The sequence below is a fragment of the Mangifera indica genome, chromosome 3 (genome assembly GCF_011075055.1).
Source record: "Mangifera indica cultivar Alphonso chromosome 3, CATAS_Mindica_2.1, whole genome shotgun sequence".
NCBI lineage: Eukaryota > Viridiplantae > Streptophyta > Magnoliopsida > Sapindales > Anacardiaceae > Mangifera > Mangifera indica.
In genome coordinates, this window is record NC_058139.1 from 12,407,200 (window position 1) to 12,428,889 (window position 21,690).

General features: G+C 32.9%; 2 protein-coding genes, 1 long non-coding RNA gene, 1 other non-coding gene and 1 pseudogene across 8 annotated transcripts; 3 read left to right on the forward strand and 2 right to left on the reverse strand.

The window, feature by feature from the left end:
* The first annotated feature begins 111 nt into the window (after positions 1 to 111).
* On the forward strand, positions 112 to 1,524 carry LOC123211561 (annotated as a pseudogene).
* On the reverse strand, positions 559 to 3,516 carry LOC123209998 (hydroxyethylthiazole kinase). Of its 5 annotated transcripts, XR_006501188.1 has the most exons (4): positions 3,013 to 3,516; positions 2,163 to 2,575; positions 1,197 to 1,441; positions 559 to 1,087 (listed from the first exon to the last, which is right to left on the reverse strand). XR_006501188.1 is itself a non-coding variant. In XM_044628137.1 (3 exons), the coding sequence occupies exons 1-2, from the start codon at positions 3,478 to 3,480 to the stop codon at positions 2,183 to 2,185; spliced, it is 861 nt and encodes a 286-aa protein (XP_044484072.1). In that variant the 5' UTR covers positions 3,481 to 3,516; the 3' UTR covers positions 559 to 1,441; positions 2,163 to 2,182. The 5 variants fall into 5 exon arrangements, 4 of the variants coding, with proteins under 4 accessions (XP_044484072.1, XP_044484073.1, XP_044484074.1 ...); XM_044628137.1 differs by having other exon boundaries at positions 559 to 1,441; XM_044628138.1 differs by lacking the exons at positions 559 to 1,087; positions 1,197 to 1,441 and adding an exon at positions 1,701 to 1,895.
* A 10,811-nt stretch (positions 3,517 to 14,327) lies between these two features.
* LOC123212582 lies at positions 14,328 to 19,827 on the forward strand. The gene is made up of 3 exons (XR_006501566.1): positions 14,328 to 14,717; positions 14,894 to 14,969; positions 19,240 to 19,827. It is a non-coding gene; the product is annotated as an uncharacterized LOC123212582 (long non-coding RNA).
* Positions 14,361 to 14,432, forward strand: TRNAM-CAU. Its single transcript has one exon. It is a non-coding gene; the product is annotated as a tRNA-Met (tRNA).
* LOC123212581 lies at positions 19,767 to 20,884 on the reverse strand. The gene is made up of 4 exons (XM_044631757.1): positions 20,547 to 20,884; positions 20,429 to 20,465; positions 20,218 to 20,339; positions 19,767 to 20,145 (listed from the first exon to the last, which is right to left on the reverse strand). Exons 1-4 carry the CDS (start codon positions 20,862 to 20,864, stop codon positions 20,083 to 20,085), a joined length of 540 nt encoding a protein of 179 aa, XP_044487692.1. The 5' UTR covers positions 20,865 to 20,884; the 3' UTR covers positions 19,767 to 20,082.
* Between the last annotated feature and the right edge of the window lie 806 nt (positions 20,885 to 21,690).

A 21,690-nucleotide genomic window follows, 5' to 3' on the forward strand; every position in this document is an offset into this window, starting at 1 on the left:
TCATTCTCAGTGGTTTTCAACAAAATGTAATTCACAAATAAGCTATTTGACTGAAACCAAAGCTAAAAGTTTACTACTTCTCCAAGCACTGGTATAAATCTGTCAGCTTCAATGAAGTATGAGAATACTCATTAAAGATAAAAGACAAATGATAAAAACTCAAATTGAGAAACACATTATTGTCGAATGAGAGGTTCAAAAGAAATGAAATATTCATTATCACTTATCATTCCCTTTATTTGTTGTAGCCATAGAAAAGAGTGTGAAGTACTGAAAATAACGGGGTTCCCTGCATTTTTCCAGCCACGGTTTACATGCCAGGTCTTCCAAAACTCAATTTTGTTGGTAGTTCAGAGGAAAATTCTTGGAAGATGAAACTTCAATGTCAACAAACTCAAGGCTCAGATTTATTCAGCTTCTTAATAACTAAATCATCTGCAAATGGTAATTGCGACTATGTGATTGAAGATGATACTGGTGAATCCCGTACCATGACATACCAAACCCACCGTTAACGCCACAAGATTTTAAAACAAGCAAAAATAAACGACAGGGAAATAAACAACAACAAAAAGATTCAACTTCTTTTAACTCAGATGGTTCCAACAACTTTACTAAGTTCAGAATTCCCAACAACCCCATCTCAGTCTTGATAATAGGCTCTCAATTTAAGCACCAAATTTGTCAATTACAACCTCATCCAAAAACCCTCAGCCTTCTTACAGATCCTAAAGCCTCAGATATGCACACTACAAGATATTTAAGCAATTATCACTATTTAGTTTCATTGCATTGCTACTTGCAATAGCAAACATCATGATATTTGTGACTGCAGTTGAGTCTGCCCTGGCTGGTGGAGAACGCATTGAATTTTATATGCATGACATACTTGGAGGCAGTAACCCTACCGCAAGGCAATCACCGGGTTGCCAGGAAATATCTACAATGTCAGGTGTGCTTTGCCAACCCAATAGGATTCCTTCCCCCCAAGGTGGTATTGCTATCCCCAATGCTAACGGTGCCATTCCAACAATGAATGGGGTCAACAGCATTCCACTAGGAACTGGCTTGGCTGGGACATCTTTTGCTGGAAAACAGAATCAACAATACCTAAATGGCAACATTCAGACCCAACTAGGACCAGATGGCTTGGGACTAGGTTTCAGAACAATCACTGTCATTGATGACATACTAACCTCTAGTCATGACTTAGGGCCACAACCTCTAGGGACAGCCCAAGGAGTTTATGTGGCTACTTCTGCAGATGAGACAACGCAGATGATGGCATTTACAGCTGTGATTGAAGGGGAGTATGGTGACAGTCTCAACTTCTATGGTGCATACAAGATCGGTAGTACCATGTCCATTTTGTCAGTAACTGGTGATACAGGAAAGTTCAAGAATGCTTGTGGGCTTGCTGAGGTGCAACCTCTAATACCACCTGGTCAACATGTCACAGATGGTAAAGAAACATAGCTCAGATTCACTGTCCATCTCAAATACAGAAGATGTAAGAGAACTTGAGATTACATGTGCATCTGTTGGTGTGAAGATGAATGTGAGCACAGTTTACATTTTCATTCTGTCAATATGGCTATTATAAGTCAGTGTATGTGATAATCTTAGCAATTCATCTGTTTTTATAATCTCTTAGGCATGCAGAAATGTGACCATGCTATATGAGAACAAAGTCATCCTACTTGATTTGTCAACAAAGACAAATACATATATCATAGAATGCGAATTTTGTGCATACCAAATATAACATAACAGGGATTAACTATGTCATTAACCCATTAAAAAAAAACAGATAATGAGAACTCTGATTTTACAAGACATTTCTTTAAGAAGAAAAAATGCTCTGGACACTGGAAGGCTGATGCTCATGGCAATCCCTGGACAGTATATCCCAAAAATTTCAGAGGTTTTGCGTAATTATAACATGTACAAGAGAAGAATCAGATATAAATAAACAAAACCAGATACTAAACTGACAAGGAATAACTAAAAATTTCAAATGACTAAATGTGCACATAGTCAATCTCAGTATTTACTATTTATTACATTGGGTGCACAGGGTTAATATCCTTATTGACTAGTCCTCTATTGGCTCAACATAAGAGCATTATGTACAACTCAAATTGATCATCAGTGATACATACCATTTATATTCTCCTCAAATTCATGGCAAACTCTTGATGTGAACGTGAGAAAGCACAGCTGCTTGATCGATTCCATAGAGGGAATCTATCATTTGCATTCGCAATGAAGCTGGACCATTGGCAACATCCATCCCCATCTCACCAGCAATGCCAAACACGGATAATGCTGAAGCTGTGGCTTCAAAAGCATGCAAAGGATCAACAGCTACAAAAGCAGCAATGAGTGCAGTGACTGCACATCCAGTTGCAGTAATCTTCTGCATCATGGGCACCCCATTGTGAACAGCAACAACTCTCTTCCCATCAGTTATGATGTCAACAGCTCCAGACACAGCAACTATGCTCCCACTTGCTTCAGCCAGCCTCTTTGCCGCATCCACTGCATCCATGGACTCATGAGAGCTGTCTACTCCCTTAAAACCAAACCCAATTTCAGTCAAGTGTAACGTGGGCTGTTTGATATAGAATTTAAATACAGTCTTTTTTTCTATTTTAAAACAAGGGATACAACAAACAAAAATATTTTTAAATACAGTCTAAAACCATTATAAAATTTAAAAAACGATTAAAAATGTTTTTTCAATTATTTGAAAATAGTTGAAAACTATTATATACAATTTAAATATGAAAATACTAAGTTACAACTCAAATTTGAGTAGTATTTGAAAATAACTTTTGAATCAAAAATCATACAGAAACATTTAACTACAAATCTTGAATCATTCGTCCATTCAAAATTCAATAGTTGAAAAATTTTTGCTTCATTTTGACTCCAATTACAAGTCTATTTTCATTGCTCATCAATCAACTTCACATATTAAAATTTATAAGGTTACAAATTTGATACTACCTTTGTGGGGCCGACAGAGGCATTAGAGAGGGCGATGATCTCGGAGGCATTCCCTCTAACGACGGTAGGCTTCAGGCCGACGAGTTCCAAGCAAGCCTTCAACCGGAAACCAGAAGCGCCGGCGGCAACCGGATCAAGAACCCAGGGCTTACCCGAATTTGAGGCCAACTCCGCAGCAATCTTCATGGCGGGTAGCCAGTCGGGGGAGAGTGTGCCGACGTTGATGTAGAGCGCGTGGACGTGAGGAGTGAAGTCCGGGATTTCTTCGGCGGAGTGAAGCATGGCGGGTGAGGCACCGGCGGAGAGAAGAGTATTGGCCACTAAATCCATGGAGACGTAGTTAGTGATACACTGGATGAGAGGCGATTGGTGGCGGACTGCGGAGAGCTGGGCCCACGCTGTAGGGGCCCACGCGACCAGGTGGTGGTGTTGTTGCTGTTGTGTTTGGTCGTTAAAGTTGGGTTCCATGGTAGCTTACTCCTGGAAAATGTGGGGACTGCAATTTTTTTACTTTATAAAATGTGATGCTAAGACGTCAAAGGGCTGGGTGGGCTCTAGCACCACTAATCGGGCTCATAGGCCGGATCGAGCCCTAGAGCCGTGCAGAATGAGTCTTTGGGTCAGGCTAGTTTATGAATTTTTGTAAACCCAAGGCCCTGCCCTCGATACATAGGGGCTAGGTTGGGTCTTAAACAAGTCGACCCACAGCTTTAATCGGTCAACCCGTTTAAATATTTTTTTAATTTTAATTAAAATTTTTAAATATAAATTATTTTTTTATTATTAAAACTAAAGACAATACCTTAAATATTTTATTTAAAATCTCGTACTTGTGACAGAGAAATATCATAATTACATGATCAAAAATATTATAAGTTTATAATATAGTATAAATAAAATAATTTAAATACTATATAATTATAAATATAAATAAAATATATATATTATACAATTTCTCTACTCGTCCTCAACATCCAAATTTTTGAATTCATTTGATATTGAATCTATTTATAATATTTTATAATGATAAAATAAAAATATAATTATAAACACGAAAAATTATTATTTATAAATTCAGATAATTTTTAGAAAAGAGTTGATGAGATAAAATAAGATTGAAAATATAATAAAAAAATTTTTATAATTAAAATTGGAAATAAAAAAATATTTATTGATTTATATAAAAAATAAATATAATTAAAAATTAAAAAAAAATAATTGCCAACAAGCACAAGCCAAGGCTTCCGCTTGTGGCGGATAGAAGCCTTGAAGCCTTCATGGCTTCTGCGCAGAAGCCTAGCTTCTGTTCTGCCCTTCCTTTTTTTTTTTTAATTTTAAACATTATTGGCCGGCCGAGTCAGTTTATAGGTTTAATATTAAAACTCACAGTCTAATCCGAAAAACCAATGGACCCAACCTATGGTGTTACAGTTTTGGGTCCAACCTTTATTTGGTTCAGCCCAATTGCCATGTCTGGTGCTAATAGTGTGATTAAAGAATAACATTATAAGGGAACATGGGTATCAAGAATAGTATTATACAAACAAATAATATATATAATTTTATATATAAATAAAAATATGTTATTATATTATTAGATAATTTTAAATTAGGAATAAAATAATACTCAATTACATAGTGACATATCATTATTTATATATATAATTAAACATATTATTTGTATATATAATTTTATTATTAAATTAAAATTATAAATCATCCTTCTTATAATTAGGGATGTTCAAAATTATCCGATAATCAAATTGAACTGATTTAAATGAAAATTCAAAATTGAACTGAAAAATAGGTTATTTAAAAAATCGGTTCTAATACCGATTTACAAATATAGAAAAATGAATTTTTCGATTCAATTATCGGTTTCTCTAATTTTAGAAACTAGTTAATTGAACCAAACCGGTTTTTTAAAAGTTATATAAACTATTATTTTCAAAAAATTATAAAAAATAATAATATATGATAATTTTTTAAAATTCAGTTAAAAGACCAATTAACCAAAAATTTGGTTAAGTTAATTGATATTTTCGATTCAGTTTGATATCAGTTCATAATTTCTTCAGATAAAAAATTCAGTTTGATTTAAAAAATTGACAAACTGATTTGATTAATCGGTTTTGAACACCCCTATTTGTCATCTACCGCATATGCGGCATCAACACAATAGTCACCCTTCCAACACCTATTGAATGCGCGCAATCCTCCTCGCCATTGCCTGCATGTCTTGTTCCATTTTCTGGCGCCACCCTCCTCACAATAATGAACCAATGACAATTGGCTAGGATCTTCACGACGAATTTAGTTAAGTTTAGCGATTTGATCTCGCTAAAGTGAGACCGAGAGAAGATGAAATTCAACTTTAGGATTGTAAAACCTATAAATTGTGAACCTTGCTTCGACTGTATCATCGCCTAACATCGCTTGCTTGCCGATTCAATTGTGTTGACAATAACTTTCTCACAATACTTACTGGACTTTCCTAGTGTAATCTTATCATTCTCATTCACAACTTATCTCTCCTGCCCCTGCAAAAGCCTTATCTCACCCAACCCCCCTCCCACCTCTATTTTGCTATGGTTTTAATCTATCTCCTTAATCTCGCATTATCTTTACACCTTTGAATTAATTTAAATTGGGGTTAATTGTAGTGGCACAAAGGTATTTTTGTTTGTTGTTAAAAAATATATTATAGAGTTAAATATCACATACATCAATACATCCAAACATATAATTTTTTTCTGTTAACATAAGAAAGAAAAAATGAAAACTTAAACCCAACATTATTTTAGATGGAAAGATTAGTGCCATTCGGCCAGATTTTGGAATGGAATGGTGTTATCCGGTCAAATTTAGCCTGAATTGTAATGTCCCAAATGTGATTTCGATTGAATCTCAGATAATATGGTGTGATTAGACTATGACTATAATTACACCCAAGACAATGAGATTTAAGCCCAAATGGTATTATCCTAGGTTGTGATTGTAAACAAATTGCATTATGCTAAGTGTGTTTTGGTTGGATTTTATCATCCCAAGTGTAATTCTAACCAAATCGTACTCTTGCAAAAGTGATTTAGGTTTAAAGTTTAAGAGTTATAAAGGCTTTCTCAAGCCAAAATTTACTTGATCACACTAATCTATGTATGATTTTGACTAAACCTCACATATAATAGTATGATTCGGTTGCTAACTACATATTGAATTACGCGATTCAAGCCATATAATATCATTTTGGGTATGATTTTGATTAAATCAACCTTATGTCAAGAGTAATCTAATCAAATTTCATCATCCCAAATACAATATTAATCAAATTTCATTATTATCGTACCGTCTGGTTAGGTTCACACTAAACTAATTTATTACATTCTAAATTATTGATATGAATTATTATTATTTTTGAAAAAATTTGATAAAAATAAATAATAATTATTTTTTTGTTGGATATAACAAAACAATAGTAAGATATTAATTTACTTAAATATCTTTGTGTATAATAAAATTATAACAAAATCAAAATTATTTTGATAGTATTTTAGTATTTAAGATAAAAGTAATAATCAGATTTATTTATATATTACTTGTTATAACATCATTGATAATCCTGAAATTTTTTGTTACTTGATAAATCAAACAAAATAATATCAGTAAAAAAAAAAAACTAAATTATTAAAATAATCTTTCAATACTTTCGCTAAACTCCCCATTAAGGGCTGTTTCTAGGGTAATTTTTTATTTTTGATGTTACATTATTTAGTTTGTTAACAAAAAGATTTCATTATTAAAAATGATATAATAAGTAATATATGAATAATTTAATTATCACTTGCAAGGTTTATTAAAATAATCTTAATTTTTTTATAATTTTTTTTTACTTATTAATTTTTAAAATAAAGTATTTGTATTTTCAATTAAATTAATAAGCAATATAAAATCAAATATAATATTAATTTATACTCAATAGCATTTAAAGCTATTTATGAAAAATAATATCTTAATATTCTTTTATAAGTACCAATCAAATATAATAATTACTCATGCATATTAAATTTTATCAAATATATTAATAATTTATTTTTATTAATCTTATAAATAATTTATCTTTTGTTATATATGGTGGATTTTCCACCACGTAGGCAAGACTGACAAATTAGTGTGAATACAAGAATATAAGCATGCATTAAAGTCAAGAAGGGGTTAGCAAGTTTTCTATATAAAGCCCTCTCCTCTCATTTGTAGAGATACTTTTCTCTCAATTTAATTGCATATTGTTTTTCTTCATTCTTCTTCTTTTCGTCCGGGAAAGCATTTTTCCTTGAATAGCTTCTACTCTTCTTCTCCTTTTCTCTCACTTTTATTTTAATCTCATTATCTTTATATACTTGGATATTATCTTTATAACACGTTATCAGCACGATCAGCTCAAGTATATTATATCTTTCTATTATGTCGTTATGCTGCCTATATATTATAAATACGGATATCCCAGTTGTGATATCCTAATTATTTTTAATTTATGTTATGCTTCTATTTAATTTTTCATTATAATTGTACTCTATTTGCAATCCGAAGTTTGTAAACTTATAAATCTGGACCTGAAGTCCTAAAACCCTTGAATCTAGACCTGAAGTCTGAAATATCATCAATCTGAACCCGAAGTTCTGAATCTTAATTGTAACTTGAAATTTACAAAATTATGAATCTGGACCTGTAGTCCTGAATATCATGAATCTGGATCTGAAATCCTGAATATCATTCGTAACCCAAAGTGTACGAAATCATAAATTTAGACCTGAAGTCATAAATATCATTTGTAACCTGAAGTTTACAAAAACCAAGAATCTAGACCAAAAATCCTGATATTATTTAAATATTTGTTTTTGTTGTATTCTATTTATTTGAATATTTATTTATTTGAATTATTTATATCCGATTTATAACCTAAAGCTTGTAAAATCGTGAGAATATATATATATGGGCCTGAAGTCTCAAGTTTTACGATTTACAACTTGAAGTTTGTAAAATCATAAGAATACATATATATAGGCTGGAAGTCCCAAGTTTCATCAAAGTCTTTATAATGATATCACCTTTGCAACCTGAAGTTTGCATAAAGTGTGAAAAATATGGATTTGAAGTCCAAAATATAATCAGAATACTATTATAATATTCTGAATACAAATTACAAAATTAGAAGTTTTTTTAGATATGAGATAATATATGGACCTGAAGCTTCCAAAATTAATCCTAATATTTCTCCTACAAAATCAACTATTTTGTGAATATGAGATAGTATTTGAACCTGAAGTTTTAAAGATTAACTCATATATATTGTCTGCAAAATCAGAAGTTTTGTAAATATGACAATAATTGAACCTGAAGTTCCTAAAATTGGATGGACAATATTAAATAAGCTTTTTGCATGGGTCTCCATCTAAAATTTATGAGCCTTGAAAAACTAACTAAATAAAATGTCTCAGAAGGACAAATACAAGACTATTATTTTTGGGCATCATATCCCTGAAGGATTGCAAGCCGAAATATGGACATAATGATAAATTCATTAAATTTGTGGAGAAATTTGAAAGATAGATTTGAATATCAGATTCAATAATACTCCCAATGACTCTATATTTAATATAACTCTGCAATATTCAGAATCTTTTCCTGAATGTGGAAGATAAAATATTTCCCATATTTTATTTTATGCTCTTGTAGTAGGAATATCGGAAAAGAAAATTTTGAATTCTCGTTATATATCGTTCCCTGAAGTGAACGCAACTACCAGAAGTAGTTGTATGCAGAGTAAACCACAAAATAATAAGCATGGGTATAAATGTCATTGGTGGTGTACCTGTAGTACACATAAACATTGGGTGGATTTATATTAAGCACTCATAAGAATTAAATTTTTAATAAGTTAAATCCTGTCGATCTAATGATTCTTGATGTTTAAAATCCTCTTTCAAAGAATAACAATATGGGTCACTTAAATAGTGATCAGGATGCCCAAATTATTATAAGTCCATCATATTTATTTTGGAGTCATAAATATTATTTTTCTCTCAGTATCATGTTCTCTTTCTTTCAATATTTTGTATATGTTATAACTAACGTAATTTTTAAATGAAAGGAAATGGACTCCAAAATTGAAGCGTTGACTTCAAAAGCTGATGTGGGAGACATGTGTTTGGTGGATAGTGCAATAACGCACACAATTCTCAAGGAAAAGAATTTTTTCTTAAATTTAGCATTAATTGAAGCTAAAGTAAATATCATATCATGATCAATTGATCTGATAGAAGGCTCTGGAAGAGCCACAATTATGTTAAACAATAAGACCAAATTAATCATCAATGATGCATTATATTCAAGTAGATTCAAAAGAAATTTATTGAGTTTTAAAGATATAAGAAAAAATGGTTATCATTTTTAAACCATGAGTGAAAGTGATACAGAATTCATCTATATAACTAGTAATGCCTCCGGAAGAAAGCTTATACTAGAAAAATTATCTGCTTTATCATCTAGATTGTCTTATACAATCATAAAGGCAATTGAAACATATGCAGTATCGAACCAGAAGTTCGTTGATCCAAAAGCATTTATGTTTTGACATGATCGTTTAGGCCACCTAGGATCTACAATGATGTGTAGGATTATTGAAAATTCACATGGACATACATTACAAAATCATAAAATTTTATTGTCCAGTGAACAATTCTGCACTGCCTATTCTCAAGACAAATTAATAATAAGACCATCCCACTCCAAAATTGGAGGTGAATCCCCATCATTTCTGCAAAGGATTCAAGGGAATATATGTGGACCCATTCATCCACCAAGTGGGTCATTTCGTTATTTTATGGTCTTAATTGATGCATCTGCACGATAGTCTCATGTTTGTTTATTGCCTACTCGAAGTGTTGCATTTGCTAAACTGTTAGCACAAATTATCAAATTAAAAGCACATTTCGCAGATTATTTGATCAAGTCAATACGGCTAGATAATGCTGGTAAATTTACATCCAAAATATTTGATGATTATTGCATGTCTATGGGGATTGAGGTTGAACATCCAGTCTCGTATGTCCACACACAGAATGGATTAGTTGAGTCTCTTATCAAATGACTCTAGGTAATTGCACGTACTTTATTACTAAAAAGTCAATTACTTACTTCTATGTGGGGACATGCTATATTACATGCTGCAGCATTAATTCGCTTGCGACCTTCTTATTATCATCAATATTTTCTCCTACAATTGGTTCTTGGTTACCAACCTAATGTATCTCATTTGAGAATATTTGGTTGTGCTGTATATGTCCCTATTGTGTCCTCTCAACGAACAAAAATGGGACCCCAATATCGTTTGAGAATATATGTTGGATACAATTCACCATCTATTTCAGGTACCTGGAACCATTAACAGGTGATCTTTTTACTACACGATTTACAGATTGTCACTTTGATAAAACAATTTTCCTGTCTTTAGGGAAAAAGAAAATGCCTCCTAAAGTTAGGCATGAACTTACTTGGTATGTACCTACCATGTCTTATTTAGATCCTCGCACGTCCCAAAGTGAAACTGAAGTGTAAAGGATAGTGCGATTACAAATTATTGCCAACCAAATGTCTGATGCATTTGTAGATACAACAAAAATGATAAGATCACATGTTCCAACTACTAATGCACCAATTAATGTGACTGCTGAATAGTCTATTGGAGCCGTAACTGATCCATCCGCCTCACGCCAGAAGCGTGGTAGACCTATTGGATCGAAGGACACTGTTCCTCAAAAAAGAAAGACAAATAATCAAACAAATATCAATCATGATGATCCTAAGATAATTAAAAAATCTACACTCTCTAATATTCCTCCAGAATAGGTTATGGTCCCTGAAGAGATACAAAACCCTGAAGTGGTACAAAATCCTGTAGAACAAGAAAATGAGAATATTGAAATATCTTTAAATTATGTTCATACACGAGAGATGTGAAATCGTGAAACAATTATAATTGATGATATATTCTCATTTGCAGTAGTTACTAAAATTCTGAATGATGATAATTTTAAACCACGTATTGTGGCTAAGTACAAACAAAGACATGATTGGCCTAAATGGGAAGAAGCAATTCAAGTAGAATTAGCTTCTCTAGTGAAATGTCAAGTGTTTGGGCCTGTAGTTCTAACACCTCAAGACGTACAACCTGTTGAATATAAATGAGTATTTGTGAGAAAAAGAAATGAGAAAAATGAAATTACTAGATATAAAGTCAGGCTTGTAGCCCAAGGCTTTTCCTAAAAGCTCGGTATAGACTTTGATGAAATATATGCACCTGTGATGGATATAATCACATTTAGATATTTAATCAGTTTAACAGTCTCTGAAGGACTGCATATGCGTCTAATGGACGTAGTTACTGTTTATTTGTATAGAAATTTGGACACTGAAATTTACATGAAACTCCTTGAAAGATATAAATTATCTGAAGTAAAAAGGGTTAATTCAAGAGGCATGTACTCAATTAAATTACAATGATCATTGTACAAATTAAAACAATTCGGACGTATGTGGTACAATCGCCTCAGTGAATATTCGAAAAAAATGGCTATGTGAATGGCCCTATATGCCTATATGTTTTTATCAAAAGGTCAAAATCAGGATTTGCTATTATAACAGTTTATGTTGATGATATGAATTTAATTGAGACTCTTGAAGAGCTCTAAAAAATTGTTGAATATCTGAAAAAAGAATTTGAAATGAAGGATTTGGGGAAAACAAAATATTGTCTCGGTTTGGAGATCAAGCATAATTCAAATTGAATACTTATCCATCAATCAGCGTATATTGAAAAATTATTAAAACGCTTTAATATGGATAAGACTTATCATTTGAGCACCCCAATGATTGTTCGGTCTCTTGATCCAAAAAAGGACTCATTTTGTCATAAAGAAGAAGATGAAAAGATACTTGGTCCTGAAGTATCATATCTTAATGTCATTGGAGTCTTATTATATTTGGCCCAATGCATGAGACCAGATATATCTTTCGCAGTTAATTTATTGGCCGGATTTAGCTCTGCACCAACTCGTCGCCACTAGAACGGAATCAAACAAATACTCCGTTACCTATGTGAAGCTAGAGATTTGAGATTATTTTATTTTGTCAAATCCCTTAAAAATCCTAGTTTGGTTGGATATACAGATGTTGGTTATCTTTCTGACCCCCATAAGGCCCGTTCTCAGATGGAATATATTTTCACTTATAATGACACAGCTATATCATGACGCTCCACCAGGCAGACCTTGGTTGCAACTTCTTCAAATCATTCATAAATTTTAGCTCACCATGAAGCCAACCAAGAATGTATATGGTTACGGTCTGTCATCCATCATATTCGAAATGCATGCAGTCTTCCTTCTACAACAGACACTCCTTCCATATTATATGAAGACAATGCAGCATGTATTGCTCAAATTAGAGGTGAATACATCAAAGGAGACAAAACCAAACATATCTCACCGAAGTTCTTTTACACTCATGAGCTCCAGCAGAGTAAAAAGATTGATGTCAAGTAAATAAGATCCAATGAGAATCTTGCAGATTTGTTCACTAAGACATTACCGATATCAACATTTGAGAAGTTACTGTATAACATCGACATGTGACGGCTCAACAAGCAACCAAGTTAATCCTACTACAAAAAGGGGGAGCGTTCATCAGGGGGAGCATTCATTAGGCAAAATTTGGAAGTTTATCCAATATTGGACAAAAGGTGTCATGTACTCTTTTTTCCTTCACTAGGTTTTGTCCTACTGGGTTTTCCTAGTAAGGTTTTTAATGAGCCAGTTTAAGTACGTTCAACACCAACTTATAAGACATTTAATAATTATGTTCCTTTGCTTTGGCTTTTATCCCACTGAGTTTTTCCTTAGCAAAGTTAATATAATTATCTGTGAGTGGTGGAAATCCAAGGGGGAGTGTTATATATAGTGGATTTTCCACCATGTAGGCAAGATTGACAAATTAGTGTGAATATAAGAATATAAGCATGCATTAAAGTTAAAAAATGGGGCAGCAGGTTTTCTATATAAAGCCCTCTTCTTTCATTTGTAGAGATACTTTTCTCTCAATTTAATTGCATATTGCTTTTCTTCATTCTTCTTCTTTTCATCCGGGAAAGCATTTTTCCTTGAATAGCTTCTGCTCTTCTTCTCCTTTTTCTCTCACTTTTGTTTTAATCTCATTATCTTTATATACTTGGATATTATCTTTATAACATCTTTCTAGTAATTTTTTATTTTTGGTAATAAAATATTATTTGAATAAAAAGTAACCTAAGTATATAAATTTCAATAAGGCCAAATGACTCTTTCTTTTCCATCCAAAGTTTGATAAAATGACAAATTCTCATCTTTCTAGTTTTAACAAGTTAAAATTTCACCTATCTTTCACTTTTATTAGTAAATCTGTTAAATTTTGTTAATTGATTATTTTACTCTTTTATTAAAATTATATATTCTCATTAACACTTAATATAGATATCGAATTATCAATATATTTTTACCAATTTAAAAGTTTATAATTTAAACTCCTAAAAAAAATCAAAACTTTAACCAATTTTAAAATATTGTATTTTGATTAGTTCTTTAGGGTATGATTGTCATTTTTGAAAATATTAAGGGTCATATTAAAATTTTAATAATTTCAATAATACCCCTAAATTTTTTGAATTTCAAAAATCCATAAAAATTTCATTAACACCTCTTTTATCTTTAAAAATAATAATTTGTCCTCAAAATTTTTGAAAAGGGAAGATAGAAAAATAAGAGGGGTAAATTAAAAAAAGGAAAAATAATAAAATAGAGAGAAAATACAAAAAAATTATGTAAAATAACATTTTTACCCTTTCACTTAACAAAATTTACAAATGAAAATAGATAATGGGTGAGAATTTAACTTTTTGAAACTTTTAAAATGGGAATTTGTTATTTAGGTGGAAATACTCTTTCCACCCTTCAATAATAGTGGACCAAGTTTGACAGGAGAAACTCTTATATTTAAATACGAATAATGATATATACACATAATTTTGAATACATATTTAAATATATAAATGATATATTATCATATGATGAGTGTTATATTATTTTTCATTTTATATTACTCAGTTATTGATGATATATAATCAATAATATCAATTTTATACTCAAAATTTTGTATAAATATACGAAATAAGTTCAAAATGTTACTAAGGAAGTGTTATGTCAAACAATCTGATCAGAGTAAAAGTGTTAAAACCTATGTTTTAAGAGTGCACATCAACAATCAGAGTGGCGCAGCGGAAGCGTGGTGGGCCCATAACCCACAGGTCCCAGGATCGAAACCTGGCTCTGATAGAGTGGCTTCCGGTGATAACTTTTTCTTCCCTCACTGCGGCCATCATCGCCACCTCTTTCTTCTCCATTCGGTCCCGTCGGCTCCGCAAAGGGATCGGTTGGTTCTCATTTTTAGATCTTCTCAGAATGTGGATGTGATTGGGAAAGCTGGTTTTAATTACTCGAGTGGGAGTTCCACGATTTCTTCCGTCCTTCATGTTGCATCGATACTATTGAAGTTATCTAAGAACTGGGATCGGTTTGTCAGCTTAAATGCCGCTGATTATCTGCTTGTTACACAAGATGGTATTTTTTTAATTTATTTTGGGCGGCATTTTGTGTTAGGAAAATCATTTATTTTTTATTTTTACTAGCATCGTTATAAAGTTACGGGCTTTTACCGATTTTTAGTTTGGGTAATAAGGTTTCTGAACAAATTCATATTTCATTGGTGTTTATCTTTTGTTTTGTGTGTTTTTCAGATCTTCTTCATATATTGTCGTATATACCTAAAGGACTAAACTTTGTGAATTACACCAGCTACATTGGCTAGAGAGAGTAAGTTCCATGAATTCACGTCTTAGATTTGTGGTTTTTTTATTCAGTCTGCAGGTTGATAATAATGTAATGATTGTTGTTTAAGTGATTATTTGTGGTATGAGTGCGTTTTGGTGTTATAGGTCCTGTAAATTGAGGTGAATAGTTGTTGATCTAGGGCTTTATCTTTCTGAAAAATCTCCAATGTTTTATGTTACTCAAAAGTGGGATTTGCCCAACACTTTCGGATTGTTTTCAGGTGTGTATTTTCTTTTCTCTTTTCTTGATGAGTTTTTTTTTTCAGTTTTGGTTCTTGCATTGTGTTTTGGTGAGGAAAATATAGGAGTAGGCTATTGTGCAAACAGTAGACATAGAAATCCTTTGAACATGATTACCAAGACTGAAATTTCTTAGCAATGAAACAAATTTTTACTGCTTACTGAGGAGAAAATTTTATTTTGTATCATCTTAAATTTGCTTATTTAGACCAATTGGTTATCCAGTTTAAATAGACTTTTCAATTTGGATCCGGTAAAATGCGACTTGGAAACTGCACATAGAAAAGAAGAAGAAAGCTAGTGGTCAAGAAAGTAAATTAGGTTGATTTAGAAACTATGCTTTTGGTATTCGATGGAGTTCACAGAAAGGAGTTAAGCTTGTTTCTTGTTAATTTTACAGTTTGTTTTACTGATTACTGGTTCCAAACTCCAGTTGTTTTTGAAGCAATAGGCACATGAAGCAGTTTTGACTCAACTAAACATAACTCTACAATTTTTTGTTGCATTTTAAGCACTTTTTAGTGCCTTTTGTATTTAGGCAATTCCAAAGAGGGGATTTGACAAAGTTTGCAGATTGTTTTTAGGCGTTTGTTTTCTCTTTCTTTAATAAACTTTTTATACTTTTGGCTCATACATTCTATTTTGGTGAGATAATGTGGGCAAGGCTAATGAGCAACTAACAATAGACATGAAAACCCCTTTGAACACAATTACCAAGTCTGAAATATTTCTGGCAATCATTTTCTAGCAAAGTTGTCAATTGAACAACTATTTTTTACTTAAGAGAATATTAATTGCATTATCTTACATTTACTTATTTAGACCAAGTGATTTCCCAGTAAATCTAGAATTTTTCGTTTTGGCTGGTTAAATGGGACAAGGAAAATGCATGTTTTTTATAAAAAAGGTGGAAAGAAGAGGTTAAGAAAGCGAATGAGAAATTGTTGCAGCATTATGAGGCTGCATTATTTGGTAGATTCAGCAACCATTATACTCAAATTTGATGGAGTTAAGCATAGAGTCAAGTTTGTTGTTTTTTATTTTTCTAGTTACTTTAACTGTTTACTGGTCCCAGACTCAAAGTCGCATTTGGAGCACTGGGATTGGAAGCAGTTATGACCTTAAAACTTCTTCTTCTTTTTTGCATTAAGTTAAAAGTTAAATAATATTTTTTGACTTTCTGTGTAAGCTTACTTATCGGGACAAGTTGTATTTTAAATATATCTTAAAACAAGCAGTCTGAATTCCCTTATTATACTAATTTCATGATGATAATTATGGTTTTGTTTGTGGTGGTGCTTCTATTGAATGGGGTGTGCCGGAGCTTAGATTGTCAGGCTTTTACTTATTAATTGGACCTTAGCAAGTCATAGTCAGATTATAGTATGAGAACGGTTTACCAAAATTTGTGGATAAACATAAAATTAAAGCAATCTGTCTCTGTTCAGTTGTTGTCAGTGGTGAGAACAATATTCAGAAAGTAGCTGTTAAAATCTGGTCAGTGGGTGAAATGTTAGTGAACAAGAGTCAGGAGTCTCGTTTATGAGAGATCGTTCTACTTAAATGGTAGTAATTACTCCATAGTGGTGATGTGTAGAGAGCTCACAGATCTAAGCTCCCGTTATTCCTCAATCAACAAGAGGTAAAAATTTGTAGCTCACCCCCTCTTATAATTGATTGAAATGTTATGGCTAATAATTACCACACTTGTTGTCAGTTGTCAGTCTAGAGTTGAGTTGGAAATCCAAGATTAGCTTTTTATGGACAATCCATCAGATCGCTTAATCCAAAAACGGACAAGTGTCTAATCTAAGAAAGCTTAAATATGAAAACTTAGCAATAGAAACTAATTCATTAAACCTGTTACAGCAACCAGCAAGTATAACAATTATTCCTGAAAATGAATCATGAAAACACTAGGAGACAAGATTTTGTTACAAACTTGATGGGGAACCAAGGAAACTGCTGCTGTTCGGATGATCTTGCTGGAGCTGAAGGTGGCTGATTTGGTTGTTTGTGCTTGTGAATGGAAATGCAGAATGTAATGAAACAGATATTGTTGTAAAACAAGATTGTATTCCAACACAACAGTAGTTTGTGAAAGTCAGATTATATTCAAAATATTCTCAGTAATGCAAATAGCTTTTCAAAATAACAATGTCTCTCTCAGTCTCACTATCTCAACTCAACCAACAGAACATAAAAAGATAACAAAGACACAAGACTCATTCTCCAGCTTTCCAGAGGCTGGGGCTCTTCTCTGCTTTCCTCTCAAATTCTTGGTTGCTGCCTTCTGCTCCTCCTCCGCCTATTTCATTCTCTATCCCATAAGCACGTGCCTTCCCTTGAGTTGCCACCTTAGCGTTGAGGATCACAGTGGTCCTGTTTTGTGATTGTCTGGGCAATGATGTTTCTTGGTTGTCTGCTGTATGTCTCTCCTCTGAATTTCTGCCATCTGGTGCTTTTAAAGCTTTCCCACTTGTGCTCCTTTTCTTTTTGCCTCTCCTCTTCTTCACATAAACCTTGGTCCTAACAGGTTTACACGAGATACAATGGGAGAAACCACAGAACTCTTTCTAGGCAAAAGTATCTACAGTTAAATAATGGGTTTATTATTTAAATACCTACTACTTTTGAGACCATACAATGTAGCAACTAGCAAACACATCAAGACATCCTTGGTGCAATTGTCTAATTTAGAATCCTTCACTTTAGCTCACACTTCTTAATGATGTGCCTGACAACCATAGATTAATTCTCTTCATTTTCTCCATTAACCTCTAATGTACCTCCATCTATTAAATTTTTTGTAAGTCAAGCATTGGATGTAGCATATCAATATAACCATGGGTCAATTTATAATGCCTGAACAAACTCTTGGATATCTTTATATTATTGTGCTCATGTTGTTTGGAACTCTTCCCTGCTAAACACATACTATAACGCCTACTGCAATGTTATACTTTTTACCTGCTGATGTTTCCATGTCATCCTAGAAATAAAAATTTAGCCATATGACATCTCCTGTATGTTAGCTACATGTGTAAAAGGAAATCTCAACTTTTATAATCTCAGGTGGCAATTTTAGCTGTTTTCAGGGAGTGTTACTGCAGCAGAATTGCTGCTGTTGACTGTTGTATATTCAAAGTCTGGGGAGCTTCTAGGCAAACTCGCAGTTACCGAAAGAATTTTTATGATAGTTTTTCTTCTTTCTGTTTTTGGCTTTCATTATCTTTACTGAAGCAAATAAATGACTCTGATTATCACTACTCTTCCTTATTTGCATATCACTATTCAAGTCATGCAGCTAACATTGAGCTGCATTGCTACATTTTATTAATTCGTATCACTCATTTGTAAACATTATTAAAGTCAATGAGGTGGAAAGATTTGGTATAACATTGCTCTAATCAGGATTAATAGGTAATATATTGTGACGTACCGTTATCTTTTAAACAGAATGCCATTACAGTATGTGTCATATAAAGTTTGTTAGTTCCACTCTTCGACCTATTTAAGATTCCGCCACTCATGCCCTTTTCTATGCAAAGATGGTGATGACTGCCTTTGGGCTCTGGCAGGAATAAAACCATGGATAATTGAAGCTCTCTCACTGTTATACTAAGATTTGTTAATCTTTCCTGACCCCTTATATTCTTATAGTACATAGGTAGCTCTTTGCGGAATGTAACTTATTTAAAATTTCAACCTTTTGATGGAGTCATTGCATCTTATGCAAATCAATATAACCACTACACAATTTTGGGCTAGCTGACAATCAATCATCAATCTTTAGTATTAAGACTTCTCACTTGACAATGGATGATGTAGAACTAACAGGTCATACTCTTTTTTCTTTTGCAGTTCCATCGTTTTCAATTTTGAATCGTAACTTTGTTGAATTCTGCATTTTGTGTACATACAATTTTCCTAGGATTCTGCTGATGTATTTAACAAGCATACCTAGTTCACTTTCCAACTATCTTCTGATCATCCTTTGTAATTTTCATCAGTTCAACAGGACTATCATAAGCCACAATTTGCTGCATATAGCATTGGACAAGTCCTCTAAAAGGAACGATGTTTAGTCTGGACAAGTCTTTGGCTCACAATTCCAGTATGATGATCCAGTGCTGGACCGCATTGATGTAGAAATTTTAAATCGTAACCCTGGCCAAGTTGTACCTGGTGGATGGTGCTTGGGTGAATCTGGGAATAACACATATTAAGTTTGGGTTGATGCTGATGTTTTGAGGCCTGGTCCGGGATCAAGAAGACTTGAAAAACATCTAGTTAATCTGCTCTCATATGGTAATTTTCGGTCTCGGTCATGTATGATTGACTGATCTTTAGACCACAATCCCACCAAATGGTATGGTGAAAAAGAAAATGAAATAGAAAAAAAATCCTTGACCAGCTTTGAGCTTCCCTTCCAATTCAAAGCTTTGTAAAAATTAACCGCAGCCCTCTCATTTTTTGACAAAATGAAAGTGTAGCTCATTCAATGTGGGATTATTGTAGATCAACAAACAGACCTGTGTTTTGATGTAAAAGGAATCATTTCCATGATGCTCTATCAAGAAAGATCCAACTGTATTACATAATGATTTATTTTCCTTTTCAACTGATAGAAAAATTAGAAACATTCCTGGAAAATCGTCAGCATTGCCTGAACAATACTGGCCGGTAGATGACAATTCTACACTTCGTTCATGTACTTAAAAGGCTTTGTTGAAGCACCTTCAGGGATGAAATCTGAATGACATTGGGATCAACTGTAAAAGTTGAATTTCCGAAGAGGACTAAAATGCAGGTGGTGGAAGTGTCAAACATGTAAAGAAATTAGCACCGAGTCCTTAAAAGTTTTCTGGACTGTCATCCAGTTGTTTCTCATCTTCAATGTCTACCTCCAAGATTTCCTGCGACACAATATCAACAAAATCATTACATAATTCAATACTATTTCTCAAATCAGCAATTTTAAGACTTACTGGAATTCTCTGCTTCAAATAATTGCCAAGTCTGGCAACAACAGTGGAACGTTGGTGCCAAAACCGACCCCTCAGACTAATCTTCACAAATGGTCCATCCAATTCAGCTAGTTCAGCCACTCCTATAACATTTTTTATGATGATTATTTTTCAATCTCACCAGAACAACATGCATATAATAATTACTAAGAAAGCAAAGGATTCAAATCACCTGTTATGCCAACAGAAGTGTCAAAGAGCTGTGCGAGCTGCAATTACAACCACAAAATTTCTTTCATTTTGCATTTTCTTATAGCATGGTAAAAGTCTAAAAAAAACAAGCAACTTGCCTCAACGCGAGCTTCGGCCATGACTAGTCTAACGTTATCTTCTGTCAAATCCAGTGGTGGAAGTGGAACTCCTCCTCCTCCTCCTCCTCCTCCTCCTCCTGCTGTTGAAGCAGCTGTTATTGATGATAATCTCCTTTTATCGCCATTTATGTTCAACAAGAATGGCTTCCTCCTTCTGGGATTTTTTAGGTGGCAGTAATGGATTTGATATTTGTTAAAGACATGATGGTTATGGCAGATTGATAAGAGTTTGTTGGGCGTAGAATAATGGCCAAAATAGAGAGGGAATGGCTCCATCAACACCAATTTTAAAGTCATGGTTATAACCAAGTAGAACATATTCCCAAGATCATAAAGTAGATGTACATGGTGCGTGGCAACTTCTGGACCAACCAGCTGATTGTCAAGAAGATAGTCTCCTTTTTTTTTTTTGCCTTTGGTTCTTTCTTTTTCAAAATATAACCAGAGGATGACAGTTCTAGTCAGCACAAATTTCTACTACACTAAATTACTATTTTTCAGCTGCTGAATTCTTAAACATTAATTTTAATCTAAAATATAATTTTGTTTTTTAAAAAAAAAAAAAAGTGTTCAAACAGTATAGAAAGGCAAATGATCAGACTTATAATCATTGTGCAAATATAATAAAGATTTAAACACAAATCTTTTCTCTTGAAAATTTTAGTGTTTCATCAATTTTATTAATCTCTGAAATTATTTGTAACAATTTTTTTGATATATTAAGGGAGTTTTTTTTATTAACCCGAAGAATCTTTATAGTAAACTCTGAGAGTCTACAACTACAGATCAAATAAGTCAAAAATAAACTTTATTATAACACATCACACTAGGATTACTCTAAACTTTATTTAGGGAGTTTTTGTTATGTCATATAACGTTTATGAAAATTGGTAGTGTCATTGACATATAAATATTTCTAATGAAATTAACCCATTTGCTATAGTTGTTAATTTTCAATAAGACTCGTTAATCCAACACGACACAACAAGATACGAAAAGTATCAGATTAGGATTGAGTTTTTTAATATAAAATTTATTTTAGGTCAACTCAACACAACTTGAAATTAAATCAGATAGTGTGAAAGTTTATATGAAAGTAACACAAGATGATCCGAATCGTTTC